This window comes from Peromyscus californicus, unplaced genomic scaffold, assembly GCF_007827085.1.
Source record: "Peromyscus californicus insignis strain IS unplaced genomic scaffold, ASM782708v3 Scaffold_3__1_contigs__length_106647218, whole genome shotgun sequence".
NCBI lineage: Eukaryota > Metazoa > Chordata > Mammalia > Rodentia > Cricetidae > Peromyscus > Peromyscus californicus.
The window spans coordinates 7247019-7262576 of NW_026294551.1; the positions used below are offsets into that span (position 1 = coordinate 7247019).

General features: G+C 54.7%; 1 protein-coding gene across 1 annotated transcript in view; it reads right to left on the bottom strand.

The window, feature by feature from the left end:
• Positions 1 to 1903: 1903 nt before the first annotated feature.
• The window catches only part of Tmem104 (transmembrane protein 104), a 59697-nt gene continuing 46042 nt past the window's right edge, over positions 1904 to 15558 (bottom strand). Inside the window, 1 exon segment of the mRNA XM_052758698.1 lies at positions 1904 to 5514. Within this exon segment, the coding sequence (XP_052614658.1) occupies positions 4754 to 5514 (761 nt within the window). The 3' untranslated portion in view covers positions 1904 to 4753.

Genomic DNA, 15558 nt, shown 5'->3' on the forward strand with positions numbered 1-15558 from the left:
CTATGGGAGCTCTGAGGGTGATGGATTGAGTCCATCACTCAGTCTCCCAGAAAAGAGAGGCTCTTGCCAGGGACAGTGACTGTCTTGACAGGCTAGGAGACCCCCTCAGGAGCATGGCAGTGTCACAGTGGTAAGGGATGCAGGTCTATTTGGGGACTGTCAAGCTTGCCTGGGGCCTGGCCCATGGTCTCTGGAAGGTGGGCATAGGTACCGTCCTGGGTCGGGCATGGTTCAGCCTCACTGTGCCAACACTTTTCAGGTAGGACAATCTGCCCATCTGTCCAGCCCCCCATCTTCCCTCTGGGGTTCTCAGCTGACTACCTTTCATTGTCACATGTCATCGGTTCTGGGGATCTTTGTAAGGATGGCTTTTGCCATCTTTTAAAGTCTTTCAAATTTTCCCATCAGCAATTACATCTGTTCTCCAACAATGACTCTGTGAAGTGAGCAAGCATCGGTCACCATTCCAAATATGGTAAGCATTATTGATCCAGTCAGACCCTTTGTACCACTATGGATGTAAAGCTGGGGTCCTGCTGTCCTCTACAGGTTAGGTGAGGTGGAAGCTGGCAGATATTTCTTCCACAGGACAGAGGGAGGTGAAATGAGGGGAGGGGAGTGATGGATACAGTAACCCCTGGAGCCAGCCCAGTGTCCTCTGCTACAGTCGCTTATGTTGACTCTTCTGTTTCCAGCGACCACACTGCTTGGGTGGGGGCCATGATAACTGCGCCTCTTTAGTTTTGTTTTAGGGAAGATGGCAAGGTCAGATACATTTCCATTAAGGCCAGAGTCTGATCACCCTAAGAATTGGTAGCCCCCTCTGTTATGGTCCTAATCACTTACTGCCTTACGGCTGTTGACAAGACGGAACCAGGCGACATCAACAGGTGGAGGTCATGAGTCTAGGCCAGCACTGACAACAGAGCTCTCCGGAAGAGAGCGTGACATTGGACCCACACTCAGCAGTGACAGGGTTAACTGACAGCCGTCAGTTTCTGGACCTGAGTCCTTGCTTTCCCACCCTCCTGACCAGGGTCTGCATGCAGCTGTGGGAGACGGTTGCAGCAGGTGAGGCTGGGAGGAGGTGAGAGGTCTAGGCTGCTCTGCTTGCTGCCCAAGATCATTAATAACCAAGACCTGGAAAGATAATTAAGAGTCAAATGTGGAACTGAGCCTGCTGTTGGCTCGAAGGAGGGAGGGCCGCTCCTGCTTGCTGGCCCAGGTGCCAGCAGCCTGGCTCTTTTCTAGAAAGGCATAGAGGGGCAAGAGGTGCAAGGACAGACATCGTAGCTTCTTGCTCGAGGTGGCAGTGCCCCGGCTCTCTCCTACCTCTAAGAGGAGGTAGAAAGCCTGTAGGGGAGGAGAAATGTGAGGTCATAGAAGGGAAAGCAGCTAACACGAGGCCCTGACAACCCCCACCTTCAATGCTGGTTTTTCCTTTTGATGCAACATGCCAAAGCAAGGCCCTGCCATTGTCCCACAGTGGGACATGCTTACAGTCTGACCCAGTTCCCTCCCGTGGCTGCCCTGGCTGCTCCCTTCAGTTGTTTTTAGTCAAAAGCTGGTATGCACATCAGTGCTTTCCAGGGAGCCAGCGCTCATAAAGGGGGTATGGGCCACATGACATTTCTAGCCATGTCCCTCCAGGTTTACTTACCTTGCTCTTTGCAAGGGGAGGGCCACCCTCAAGTTTCTTAGAAGACTAGGGAACCACGGCCAGTCCTCTTCCCCCAACCCTCCTAGATCTGGTTGACTCCAGGCCGGTATCCTGGTTCCGAAGTGCAGCAGGCAGCAACTCCAAGACTACCATCTCATTAGCAATATCTGGGAGTCTCAACCGAGTCCTGGCAGTCCTGGGGTACCAGGACAGTCACAGCTGGCAAGTGACCAAGGCGACAACTGTTGGTAATAGCAGCTTTATTAAGGACTTTGGTGCTGGGCTAAGTTCAGTCCTTTAATTTCCTATGGTCTGGAGGTACCTAGAAGAGGGGGTTACAGATGCTTACTGCTCAGAGGCCACAGGGTCTGAGAATTTGGTCCTCACAATGTATCCAACACTGTGCCAGGCATGCAGCATGCCCCTGGGAGGAAGGTTGACAGGAAGGGCTTGCCTGCAGCCTGGCTATTGATTGAGAGCTAGCCTCTCGGTGGCCCCTGGCTACAGTCAGCAGGCAGGTCTCAGCTCTCCTCTGTCCCTGGGCCTGGAACCACCATTCTCTTCAGCTAGAGTCCCACGAGGCAGGCGCTGCCTGTTGCTGAGGCCGCTCTTGGTCCCATGTGGTGAGGACAGCTGTGCGGCCTTGGGCCTGGCCCGGTGCCCATTGCCACTTTCTATCACACAGCAGTGGCTCACAGCCTGCCATCTGCCCCATCTACCGGCCTCAGGTGAGGCGCAGCCAGAGCTCCTGGCACTGTGCCCTGACGCTCAGCTGGGCCTGGTGCTTTGGTGGAGAATGCTCACTCCCACCTTGACCTGGCCTGCCCTCAGGACTGGTCCAGAACCATGGAAATAGATGGCAGCGGCGACTGCTGAGCTCCAGACCTCCTCCAAGGAGATTTGGGAGGCTGGGCAGGCTCCTCTGCTGTCCTCCAGACCACTAACCTCAGGGACTCTCTGCAGACACCAGGGCCTAGCCCATCACCTTACCCAGGGGGTACCAGACAATTCAATGTGCTTGATGCCTGTGGGGATCAAGGGAGACCCACCCGGGAATGCTGAGCCCTTTGAGTCCTTTCCTCTTTATGCCCAACTTTTAAGTGACCGAGGCCTGGTATGATGATGGAGGTGACCTCACATGACTTCTAGCAGACCCGACAAGAGGTGGAGATGGAAGAGCAGAGACCCCAGGCAGCAGCAGTGGGAGGCCATCAGCTCGGCGGTGTCAGTGGTCACTGGGTCCCTCCTCCCTCCTAGGCTGGGGCTTCCCTAACTTAACCTGGAGGTGGAGGGGAACACAGCAGCCACTCTACTGCTGTGCGTGGCTCCAGATTGCCACATAAATCAACCTGGGCTTTATGATGCTAATAAATTTTCCATCAAAATTTGGTTTGGAGCCTGGGGGTGGGGTGGAGGTGTGTGTGTTGCAGCAAGATGATTTAATTTGCTTTGTCCTTAAGCAAGAGGGAGAAGGGTAAGTACAGATGCTTTTAATTGAGTTCTCAGCAAACAGCCTGAGCACAGGAGGATGGCAGTCTACTACTCCTGGCCCTGCTACTGTAATGCTTCCCTCCCTTGGCCCACCCTGGGGCGGGGTCTCCCAGGGAGTTGCTGCAATGGCACATGGGTGTAGGGACGTCTGTTTTTCATGTGGATGGGCAATGATGATGCTTAAGAACTACCGCTGTGTGACAGTGGTGAGAAGGCTGTAGGCAGGCCCATCGGGACCTGGAGAGTCTTAGAGGCAAGGATGCCGGGGGCCGGAGGTAGCAGCTGCTGCCAGTGGGTCCCGCATTCCTTGCAGGTCCTGCACAGCCCCCTGGGTCCTGGGACATCCAACAGCATAGCAGAGCTCAAGCTTTAAATATGGCAAGATGTAGAAGGGAAGGGTTGGCTGGCGAAGTTCCCTCATGAGGGTGGAGCAAGGCACTGAAATCAAGAGGGAGGGGCAGAGGTCGGAGACCTTTCACCCCAGAGGCAGCTCTGTCATGGACAGGCGGGACTAGACCCAGGGTTGGGGTCAGAAGGGATCCCTGGTGCCCAAAGCAGAAGGCACATCGAAAATGCGGTTCATTAATCACTCATCATTCCAAGGCATTGGGCCTAGTGGGTGCATGCGTGACTGAACAGGAGGCAGCTGGGAACCGGGCCTCCTTCCACAGTTATGGTAGTGGACACCCCCTCCAGCTCCACGGCTGCCAGCGACCTGGAGAGTGTGGCCACTGAGTACTACAACCAGGCTTCTACGGACACCACCTAGTGTTGCGGTGCAGCATGGGAACAAGCTGGGCTGGGGCACACAGGCCTGATCTGTCACAGAGGGCACTGTGTTCTCGCCCTGCTCTAAGTCCAGGGCAGTCAGCTACTACGGGTGTGGGTGGGGTGGTGAGGGCAGCTTCTCAAGCGGTACCCCACACTTCAGGAGGTCCCTGGGCTCCAAAGGAGAAGCCAGGGAACAGGGGGTCCCTGAAAGGGACCCAAAGCAAAGGGCTTTAAACCCCACGGAAGGGATGCTTTATCTGTCTGCCACAACAGAGCTGGCACCCACAGCCAAAGCTCTCACAGCTCTTGTCTAGCGACCCTGGTGCCAATTAGCACTTCCTGTCCGTCCTTCTCACCAGAGCTGGCCACAGGACGAACACTTAGCAACTGTCAGGACTGTCAGGAAATGGGCCCTGCCCTCACAAGCAGGCCAGCTTAGGAGAGCCAGGGCCTGGGACCTGCCTCTGAAGAGGCAGCAGCTGCTAGTGGATGGTCAAGGATGCAGGAGGGGGCACGGGGCGTAGTATAAATAGCAGTGCCAGCACTGTTCCCCCACTGCAGAGGAGGGAGCCAGCCTCCAGTGGCCAGAGTGGAGGAATGTGTGTAACAGACTGGGTCCATCCCAGAAGCTGGGAACAGCCGTGTTCCCAGGCAGGAGGGCCGTCTTGCATGGCGAGGCCTGGGTGGGGAGAAGACACCAGCTAGAGACAGAGAAGGCCTTCTCCAAGAGTCCCAGTCTAGCATGCGCATGTAGACCTGGGTGGCAGCTAAATCCCGCTCTGAGGCAGGGAGGCTGGTGCTGGGCTGTCCCTGCCTCCTCACATCCTGCTCTCAGAGCTGGGTCTCACTGAGGACGATGTTGGCTGTGACGAAGAAGAAGCAGGAGAAAGCCCACAGTAGCACGAAGGCCACCCAGAAGGTGTGGCGGAATGGGGACCTGTGCTTGTTGACAGTTCCGTAGCCGAAGGCCAGCTGCGTGTCCCTGCGGCAGAGGTACACCAGGAAGGCAGGGATGACATACTGGATGCCCGTGCCTGCATAGGCTCCGGTAATGCCCACCAGGGACTCCAGGTCATGGGTGCAGAAGGCCACCAGAATGGGAGGCACCAGAGTGATGGTGGGAAACACCACGCGGTCTACCACCCATGGGTACGTACCGCCCTCACGGTGAAAGAGTGTCTTCCAGTTGTTGCGCAGGGTCACTGCAATGATGGGGAAGTTGGTGCTGATGGTGAACACAGGGAAGAGGCCCAGAAAGAACCGGACAGCAGCCAGGCCCACAATGTCGCACCTTGCAAAATTGAGGGTATACATGTCCATGAGGCTGTCACCACGGAAGCAGAAGATGGCCGTGAAGGAGAGGAGTCCATAGAAGGCCAGGATCAATGCGTAGTCCAGGAACACCAGGCGTGTGATGTGGCGCTTGGAGGAGATCGGGGTGATGAGGGATGGCAGTGAGTGTTGGCACATGAAGGAGTAGACACACACCCCAAACAGGTTCCGAACCCCCAAGAAGTTGGCCAGCGGTGGGTGCCCCTCTCCTTGCCTGTTCCCGATGCGCACCAGGGCCAGCACAATCATAATGGCGAAAGCTGCAAGACAAGGAGGGGGTCAGTCGGTGATGATGAACGTCCTCACCCCCTCAGTCCCTGCTCTGCAGGGCGGTGCAAGGACTGGAGCTCAGGGGAAGGAAGCGTGAAAACCCCCATAGCCATGCATGCGGGAGCTGCTCGCCTTGTGAGTGTTTTAGGTGCCCATGTCCGGTTCTCCCTCCTCTTCCCAGAAGCAGGGGCTTAGGCATGATCCAGAGAAAGGAGAAGGTGGGCTGACATCAGCCTGGTAAGGGGCTATCAGCTCCCTCCTCGTCCTTCAAGGACTCTCGGGGGCTCTGTCAGCTTCCTGTCAGGGGCAGACCTGGCTACAACTCATGCCTTCTCTCTTCCTTGGTTTCAAGGTTCTGTGCCTGTGAAGCTGGGCATAGGGGGTGGGGAGCTGAGGACTGAGAGGCACAGCACATTTGGGAGGAGATGTCCTCTTGGGCAGAGGTTCCTGCTACAAGTGCGTCAGAGGGCAGGAATTCTGGGAGTTGTGGGGGACTGGGTGAGCAGGGTCTGCAGCAGGTGGGAAGTGGTGAAGAAAGGGCACCAGAGAGTACTGGAGACAGCTAAGTCCCCAGTTGCTGGTTCTAAGGCTGGCGGCAAATGGCATGTGGTTCTGTTCTTCTGGGCTTGGGGGCATAGTTAGGGAATAGGGAATTGGCTGCAGAAGGGCATCTGTGACCTGATCTGTTCAGAGCAACCAGGCTTCCCCTGTAGGTAGAGACAGCTTGGCTTTACCCGGCAGCCTCCTCTCAGGCCCTCCACCCGTGGGCTGCTTACCAGCCCGGCTTCCAGAACCTGAGTCCCTGAAGATAGCTAAGTAGAGGACTCATACTACAGCACACTCAATGGACAAGGGTTCCTGGCAAGCTCCTGCCAACTAAGATGGTATTTCTAGATCTCCTCGCTTCTGATACCTGCTACTGATATCACCCAGAGTTGCCAGTGGTAACTACTCAACACACACAGAGATCCCTGAGTCTTTGTCTCCATTTTGAATTTATACATCCCTGTTGTCTCTATTCAGAACAGGTCTGACACTCCCTGTAGCCTGGGACAAGTCCACAGGGCATGTGACTCTTCTTTGTGAGTGGTAGGACAGAGGAGGCTCACATGTCCTGTCCATGGGCCCCATCAGAGGATCAGGGCTCTTCTTCAATTTGAAGCTAGGGGACTAGTATTATCTCCCTCAGGACATCCGGTACACGCCTTGGTTCTTGGGAGAGATTGTTCTGCTGGACCCATAAGAAGCTGGGCCAATGTCTCTTCCCTTGATGACACTTAGGAGTAGGCTGGAGTCGTTTATTACTTTTAATCAGAGCCGCCTGACACAGTGGCAGGGGGAACAGGAGGGGAGGAGGGAGCTCAGAACAGGACTGTAAAAACTGCCAATAAAGATGATTTGTTTCAGCTCTCACAGCCGCTCAATTCCACCACCCTCCTGCTCCAGGGCATCACAAATCTTTCCAGCCCTGGCCAGTCAAAGGGAAGCAGCAAACTAGTTCCTCTCTCAGCCTCAGCCCATGACCCCAGGAGTCTGGCTCATCCCAGAGGTGTAGGAAGCTGAGGGAAGTATACTGAGGAATGGCATGGGGGAAGCCGCCAGTTGACTGGAAGTGGTGACTCATGTGCTAGTGAGGCCCTAAGGCCTCAGATCAGCATGGTGGCTGTTCTGTGGCTCAGGTGCCTAGTAGCCAGTTATTCAGGAGGTGGGAGCAGGCATCTGGGCCCCTGTGTGTGTGTGTGTGTGTGTGCCCCCACGCGTGCACTGGATGAGGGCCAAGGGAGGAGCCGTGGCAAGGCAATATTTAAATTGTGTTTTGCTGTCACCATTTGGGATGCCACCTGTGACCTGGCCCTGCTCCAGGCCTCGGCCAAAGCCAGCGGGAATCTGGAAAGGGGCCAGTGGAGAAATCCTGCAGCTGTCTGTTGCTTGACCTTGGCCTTGGGCCTTGCGAGTGGGCAAGAAGGCAGGAGGTGGCTGGCTGTTGAGGTGGATGCCAGCACTTCACGGCTGGGTTTGGTCTCAGGTGCTGGCTACTCCTGTCTCCTCTCTGGGGGTGGGGCAGCCTCAAGTTAAGAGCTATGAACAGGTGCCAGCTGCTTGTTCAGGGTGGCCACCTGGACAACTCTGCCTGGGCTTTTCTTTCCCCCTTACTGCAGGAAAACCCAGGTTGCCCCTGAGCAGCAGGTTCCCAAGCAGTGACAGTGACTTTATAAGTGCATGTCTATGCACTTCCACCCCTCCAGTATCCACCTACTGACCTGGTCTTCCTGGGGCTGCATCCTACGTCAGGCTTTTCTAGAACTTTCAGGATGGCCTAGAAAGGCGTGGCTGTGAGTGATAAGGCTTTGCAATCCCCCATAACTAGTCTTATCTGTTAATGCTCTTCCAGAGACTAGTGACCCATCTAGTTCTGTTAAAATCTCTTTGTCAAAACCTCTTTTTCCCAGCTGGGTCTCACGGTGCAGGCCTGGAATCCCAGCTATGCAGGAGGCTGAGGCAGGAGGATGGCAAGTTCAAGGCCAGTGCCTGGGCTACAAAGGGAGTTCAAGGCCAGCCTGGGGAAATAAGTGAGGTTCTGTCTCCAAATAAAAGTAAGTAGCGAGAAAAATGCCTCAGCAATGGTTAAGAGCTCTTCCAGAGGATCTGAGTTCAGGTCTCAGCACACAGCTCACAACTGCCTGTAACACCAGTTAGGCACACACATGTGGCATACACTTACACAGACATATACATATAAATTAAAATTTAAAAATCTTTAAAAAATTGTAGAGGGCTGCAGTGGTAAACTGCAGTGGTATATAGGAGCTCAGTGGTAAACTGCTTGCCTAGTATGCACAAGGACCGAGGTTTAAACCCCAGTAACACAGACACACAGACACACACACACACACACACACACACACACACACACACACACACACACACACAGATGCACATGCTTTCCCAAAACTAAATCTGCCCTGGAGGGCCATTTCATGGAATGGCAGCTTCTTTTTTGTTTGTTTGTTTGAGACAGGGTTTCTCTGTGTAGCTTTGGAGCTTGTCCTGGAACTCGCTCTGCAGACCCACTGGCCTCGAACTCACAGAGATCTGCCTGCCTCTGCCTCCTGAGTGCTGGGACCAAAGGTGTGTGCCACCACCGCCCGGCGAATGGCAGCTTCTTGATAGTCACCCAAAGGGTGCATGCTCCTCTGTGTTCTTTCTCCCTCCCTCTCCTTAGCTACGCTGGGCACTATCCGTCAAAAGCGGGGACAGCATCCAAAGACCACTGGATCAGGTGAGGGAAAAGTACAGCATCTAAGGGATGAGGTGACTCCTGAGGGCCTACTGTGCGCTAGGCCCTATGAACATGAAAGGTGACACATCTTCACCCAGGAGAAGGGAGGAAGCTCTACACGTGTGTGCCCAAAGAGCTCTCTGGCCAGCCGCAGGTGGGGACCCTCGTTGAGGCAGAGGAAGTGTGCAGAGGCCTGGGGGAGAGCCCCGGGAAGTCCAAGAGAAGGGCCTAGTGACTCCTCCCCACCACCTTGAGCACACTCAGATCGCACTGTCCCCGGGAACAGGAAGGGGGAGGGAAGAGTGTTGGGCTGGCTTCCAGGCAGCTAAGTTCAAAAGAAATATTTAGGTCCTTAATTGGACAGAGAGAGAAGGGAAGGGAGTGGAGGGCTCCGACCTGCACGGGTCCCAGGACCAGGGGGCAAGACTAAGGCCCACTCTCCTGGACCAGACTCCTTTGTCCCTGACACGTCCTGCCTTCCTGGGTACCTGAAGAGCAGAGTTCACGAGCCATCTCCTAGATTGATCACCCCGTCCCTGGAGAGACGGCTGCTCCAAAAACTCATTAGGTCTGCTAATAAATCAAGGTGAAATAAGATGACAGGCTATGAACGACAGACAGTGCAGGAGGCGTGGAGGGGACTGCCGTGCCACCCGGGCTCAGTCACCGCTCACCTCTAGCTGCAGGAGAGGCACAGGTGGACACGGAGGTGAGATGGCGCGTGGCCCCCAAACATCCAAATGCCCCATCGGAGGTGCAGGGGGCTGCCCTTGAGCAGCGCCTGCGGCTCCCGGGGGCAGTGCCAGGTGTCTGTCTCTGCCCTATCCCGGGCTAAGCTCTGAGAACCCATATCTGCATGCACCTGCTCTCCACACCGGAAGTCACACTCCACGGGGTGTGGAGAAGCATCGAGGAGTCAGGGAGAACTCAGAAGCTGGTGAGAGCTTCACGTCAGGTCACATGGGGACAGGAGGCCTGGGCAGGTCATCTGGACAATGACGGGGGTGGGGGTGGGCGCAGGAGACTTTTATTATTTATAGAAACAAGTGTGTCGGTTTTGCATAACCTGAGGCTTGGCCTTGCCTGTCACTCACTCATTCAACAGTCTCCCTGAGTGTCTGCAGAGTGCTGACACTATTCTGGCCACTCAGGGGTAAGTGCACAAGACAGACATGGGTCCTGTCCTTGTGGAGTCCAGAGTGGAGGAGAACCAGCAGGGACAAGGTCCCAAAGACAATCACAACAGAATAGAGAACTGGTTAGTGGTCACCTTAGTGGCAGGGGGTTGACGACATCCCTGAGGCAAGAATGGTCCAAGTTCAAGGGTAGAAGCCCACTGAGGAGAGGGGAGGGGCGGCAGGTGCCAGGTGCCAGGAGGGAATCTAAGGATCTTCCTGGCTGCTCTGTTCCCCAGGTCTGCAGCTGCCACACCTGCTCTTGGTTTAGGCTCCTTGCGAGGCAATGAGGAGCCGGCTGCCCCTGCGGTTTCCAGGCTCCCAGTCCCCGACTCTGCTCGAAGCCATGTGCTGCTTACAGGCAGGCTTCTGACAGCTGATCTAAGTTCTACAAGCTGGCCTTGCCATATTGATTCACCTTGAGGTGCAGCTTGCTTCCCCCCCCCCCCCCCCCCCCGCCCCGACATCTAACTCTTTGGAGGGAGGGAGAAAGACAGGTGCAGCCGGCAAGCCATTATCTGAGGAGTGGAGACAAAATCAGGCGCTGCTCCTCCCTCCGGAGGCCTTGGGCGGCCAGCTGGAGAGACGCACATTTCCCTTCGATGTACTGGGAGGCTAGGGCAAAAGCCACATGGGCACCAGGACACCCGACAGCACCAGCAGCACCTGCGTGGCTTTCTTCCCTCTTCTCTGGTGACAAGAGCCAGATAAAGCCCTATGGGAGCTGTCTGACCCAATGCTGTCTGTCTGTCTGATCTCAGAGCATCCCTTTGGCAGGGAGAAAGGCAAGCCACACCCTCCTGGGTACCTGCCAAGGACAGAGGCATGTGGATCCCTAAGAACATCAGAATAAACAAACAGTGCCTCTCCTGAATCCTTGCCTTTCCAAGCAGGCCCTGCCTTCCTGGGACTCACTCAGGGCAGGGAAGGTGAGTAGTGTTTTTACTGACCAGGTGAAGCCACAGATGGAGTTACAGACTTGTTGGGGCCAGATGCGGGGTAAGCAGGAATCTGACGTTATGGCATCCGTAACAGATGTCTTAGGGCAATTGAGAGGACACAGGAAATGGTTTTGTTTTTTTTTCCTAAGCACACACTCAGTTTCCAACTCTTAGGCAGGGATTGGGAGTTTTCAGAGACCAGCTCTGGGGTAGCCACCGGCAAGCCAGCTTGCACTGGAGGTGTGGGGAAGGGAGGGCTTCTCCCCAGTTCTCTTAGGCAGTACTGCAAGTGACCTGGCTGATATCCTTGGTCTCTGAGTCTCGGTTCGGAGCTTCCTGCTGCTCAGTGTGGTGTGAAGCATGCCAGGACCTTGTCTTCCTTGGATCCGGCATCTTGTGGGACTGGCATGAATTGGGCTACCTGCCTAGGTACCACTGATGCTGGTGCACATGGACCATGGCTCTCCCACCCCCTTTCCTGGGGCCACTATGACTGTGAGGGTAAGACACAGAGTCCTTCTTAGTGACTTTACTATTTTCTTCTTCCCTGTGAAATGGGAAGATTTCTTTTTATTTTTATTCACAGGGAATTTCACAGTACTGAAATGGCATGGGGGACTTCTGAGCATAATGAATGCTGCCCAAGTCTCTCCTTTTGTTGGTGGCAACAAAATCACAGAGCTTAGGCCAGCAAAATGGCTCAGTGGGTAAAGGGGCTTGTAGCCAAGCCTGATGGCCTGAGTTTAATCCTTGGGCACTCATGGTGGAGAAAACTGACTCCTGCAAGTTCTTCTCTGACTCCACACGCATGCCATGGCACAAACACATGCATGCAAACACATACAAATTATATAGCCCAGGTTAGCCCCCAACTTATATGTAGCTAAGGATGTTCTTGAAGTCCTTGCTCTCCTGCCTCCACCTCCCAAGTGCTGAGATTATATCTGTACCACCATGCCCAACACTATTAATCTTTTCATGCTGATTACATACTAAAAGATACTTTCATATGTTTAATAAGTATTTTTGTTTGTTTGTTTTTTTGAGACAGGGTTTCTCTGTGTAGTTTTGGTGCCTGTCTTGGATCTTGCTCTGTAGACCAGGCTGGCCTCAAACTCACAGAGATCCTCCTGGCTCTGCCTCCTGAGTGCTGGAATTAAAGGCGGGCACCACCACTGCCCAGCATTTAATAAGTATTTTAAATCGAGTATATTCTTAAAGATTTATTTTTATTCCCGTGTGTGCACATATGTGTGGGTGGCTGGGGAGGCCAGAAGAGGTCGTCAGATCCTCTGGCGCTGGAGTTACAAGCAGTTTTGTGCTGTCTAATGTAGATGCTGGGAACTGAACTGAACTCAGGTCCTCTGGAAGAGCAGAAAGCCATCTCTCCAGCCTCAAACTTGAGCATGATCCTATGGGGCAGTGGAGTTTCACTGTGGCCAGTGTTCTTTGTGGGTACCTGTGATGTCCTGACTTGTTGGGAATTTGAAAGACTTCTGCCTCCTGCCAGACCTCAACCTTAAGGTTTAAGTATGGGAAGAGCTGAGTGTCCTGACTCTAACCTCTGCCGTACCCCGTCTGCATGGGGGATCTGAAGGGCCGGGCTGGAGGTACGGTACTGACTTTGGAAAGTACAAGGAGCGGTGCAGCTGGGAGAGCATTTGCCTGGTGTACACGGCCCAGGTTCAATCCCGAGTATCGTGAATGAAAAAAAAAAAAAAAGGTGAAAGGCAAAGAGGCTGAGTCCCCTTGGGTGGTGACAGCCAGGGTGTCCTGTCCTGCAGAGAGAAGGTGCTGACTTGGGTGGTGACAGCCAGGGGGTCCTGTCCTGCAGAGAGAAGGTGCTGACTTGGGTGGTGACAGCCAGGGTGTCCTGTCCTGCAGAGAGAAGGTGCTGACTTGGGTGGTGACAGCCAGGGTGTCCTGTCCTGCAGAGAGAAGGTGCTGACTTGGGTGGTGACAGCCAGGGGGTCCTGTCCTGCAGAGAGAAGGTGCTGACTTGGGTGGTGACAGCCAGGGTGTCCTGTCCTGCAGAGAGAAGGTGCTGACTTGGCCTAGGGGGAGAGGGCTAGGGAAATAGCATGGGGCCTAAGCCACCAAGCTAGAGGGTTATCTTGTTACGGGAGAAGCTGGAACAGTCTTGCCCCCGGCCTGTCTCCTACAGCAGGACCTAAGAGGATAAGAAATATAGCTGTGGTGGATGAGGACGTGTGTCCATCAAGGCCAGACTATGTACTACAGTCTTTCCTTACTTCCCGAGTGCCCTAGAGGGACATGGATACTTGAGACCATGACTCTCAGAGCCAAAGATGAATCCAACAAATATTGTCCCAGTATGTCAAGGCCCCAGGCCCTTCTCATAAGCAGTCATTTTCCTTCATACTTCCTGGAGAGTCCCGCTTCAACACAGAGCTTCAACTGTTCTGGTCCCGGATACCCACACTGGGATGGGCTCAAGCGTGTACTGCCCCAACCCTGTGCCATTTCCTAAGTCTTGTTCATGGCTCTGGCTCCAGTTTAGCACATACAAGGAAGCAGCCATCCATCGAGGTGGCCATCCATCACTGTGGCTGTCAGGAGGACAGCACTGTCTTCTCCAAGCAGAGAATCAACATGCCAGAGCTAATGATAATGAATGGCCAGTGCGCACGCATCAGTGGCTGGGCCCGGTGCTCTGGCAGGGAGCTGGGTCTGGTGGAGGATGTGGCTCCAGCTTTGTCCTTCACCACCACCCTGCCCTCCCAGGGCACAAGGCCATGGGTCCGCTTCTGCCTGAAGCTGGGTCACAGTGGGTGGGGTGGGGGACTGACAAGGCCACATGGGCCTGAGCTGAAAGCAGGTGCAAGTGATTGTTTGTTCTTTAACCCATGGGACTAACTGCCTGCAAAGGAGCCACATTCAGACACAGGAAAAGAGCTGGGGTGGAGGGGGTTAATGCTGCCCCAAAAGCTGCTGCATCTGACAGACGACTGAGGGGTGGAGTCTGGTTTTGTTTCCAAAAAAGTCCAAAATTTCAAGTTACAGCGGCTTCAACCTGAGTGCCACTTCACTGCTGCTCTTGGGCAGACTGATGTACCACTGCCTTTAAAGTTGAACAGTCAGAAGACTGGCAAGAAGGGTCAGCAGGCAAACGCAAGCCAGGCAACATAAAGGTGGAAAGAGAGAAAGGACCTCTACAGGCCACCCTGGCATACACCCTCCCTCCCCTTCTCTCGGTCTCTCCTCCCCTCCCCTGACACAGACAGACAGACAGACACAGACAAAGACACACACACACACACACACACACACACACACACACGCGCGCGCGCGACACAAAATTAAGTGGAGGTGCTGGGGGGTCAGCACTGAGGGGAATGAAGCGGCCAGCACAGCAGCAATTGGCATTGGCAGGGACAGACTCAGTGTAGTCACTGAGGAAGCATCCGCTATCATCCCCCAGCCTCACTTCCTCTGCGGAGGTGTGATTCCCAACACCAGCACACCGGGCACACTTCTCCTTGTGCTTGAAGGGGGAGACTGGTTCACTCTAGTGACTCTACCTTCCCAGCCGGCCCAGGAGCTTCGGGAGCTTGCCCTGAACACCCAGCACCAGTACCAGCTAATCTGGGGGGCTTTGGAGGTCGGGGGAGTGGGATGGGGGCCCACGTGCTGGCAGCTCACACCTGCTCGACAAAGATCCTCGGCACCTCTTCTTGCTCGACCTAGGGTAGTTAAAGCTACACAAGGTACATGTTCCTCTGTGTGTGTGTGTTCTCCTCACAGATTCTTTGATGTCTGAGTCGGTCCATCCTTCCTGGCTGTCATTCATCTACCTGCGCAGGGACTGAGGTCTCCTGTGTGTTCCCAGGAAGGACAAGACAAGCTTGGCAGGAGTTTGATGTACTTTGGGGTTCTGGGTGGACTTTTCCTGAGACTATATGGCCTGCCTCTGCTGACCTCGCCTGTTAACAACTCACTCTGAATACCTTCTCTACTGAAAGGAGGGAATTCAAACTAGCCTGGCTCCTTTCGGTGCTGGGCGGGTCCCTGTGTGGTCCAGAAGACCAGATTCCATCCACTTTTAGGACTAATTCTATCTACCCCATGGCTACAAGCTTCTCCTGGAGGGGCCTGGAGCAGAGGCCTCCCTCTCCACCTGAGATAGAGATACAGGGCAGGCACTCGGTCTCCAGAGCAGCCAAGCTCCTAGTATGAAAGCAGGAGCTCTGGTCTTGTCATCCTTCAATGTCTCCCCCTCCGTGCACACAGGTGGCGCCTGGGAGGCAGAGTCTCCATTTTTCATTCCCGAGTTGTCAGGGCAGCTTGGTTAGTGACCGTGGGGACAGCAGAGCCAGGAGCTTGGCTGCCAGACAGCTAATCTCCTTTCTGGAGATTGAAACATAAAGCTTCAGGTACTGTCACCTTCCCCACTGAAGGCCTGCTTGGCCTCCCTGCAGAGTGGCCAGCTAGTGCAGAGGGACTGAGGAGGAGAGCAGAGGAAGACAAGGAGAAGCAACCGATACCAGGGCCAGGGTGTTTCGAGTCCCCTGGCCTGAAGGAGCAGCCGCTCTGGAGCTGCAGGGCTGCTGTGGCTTGTAGGTGGTGGCTACAAGGACCCACCCTGTGCAGAGACCACACCTGTCACACAGTCGTGTC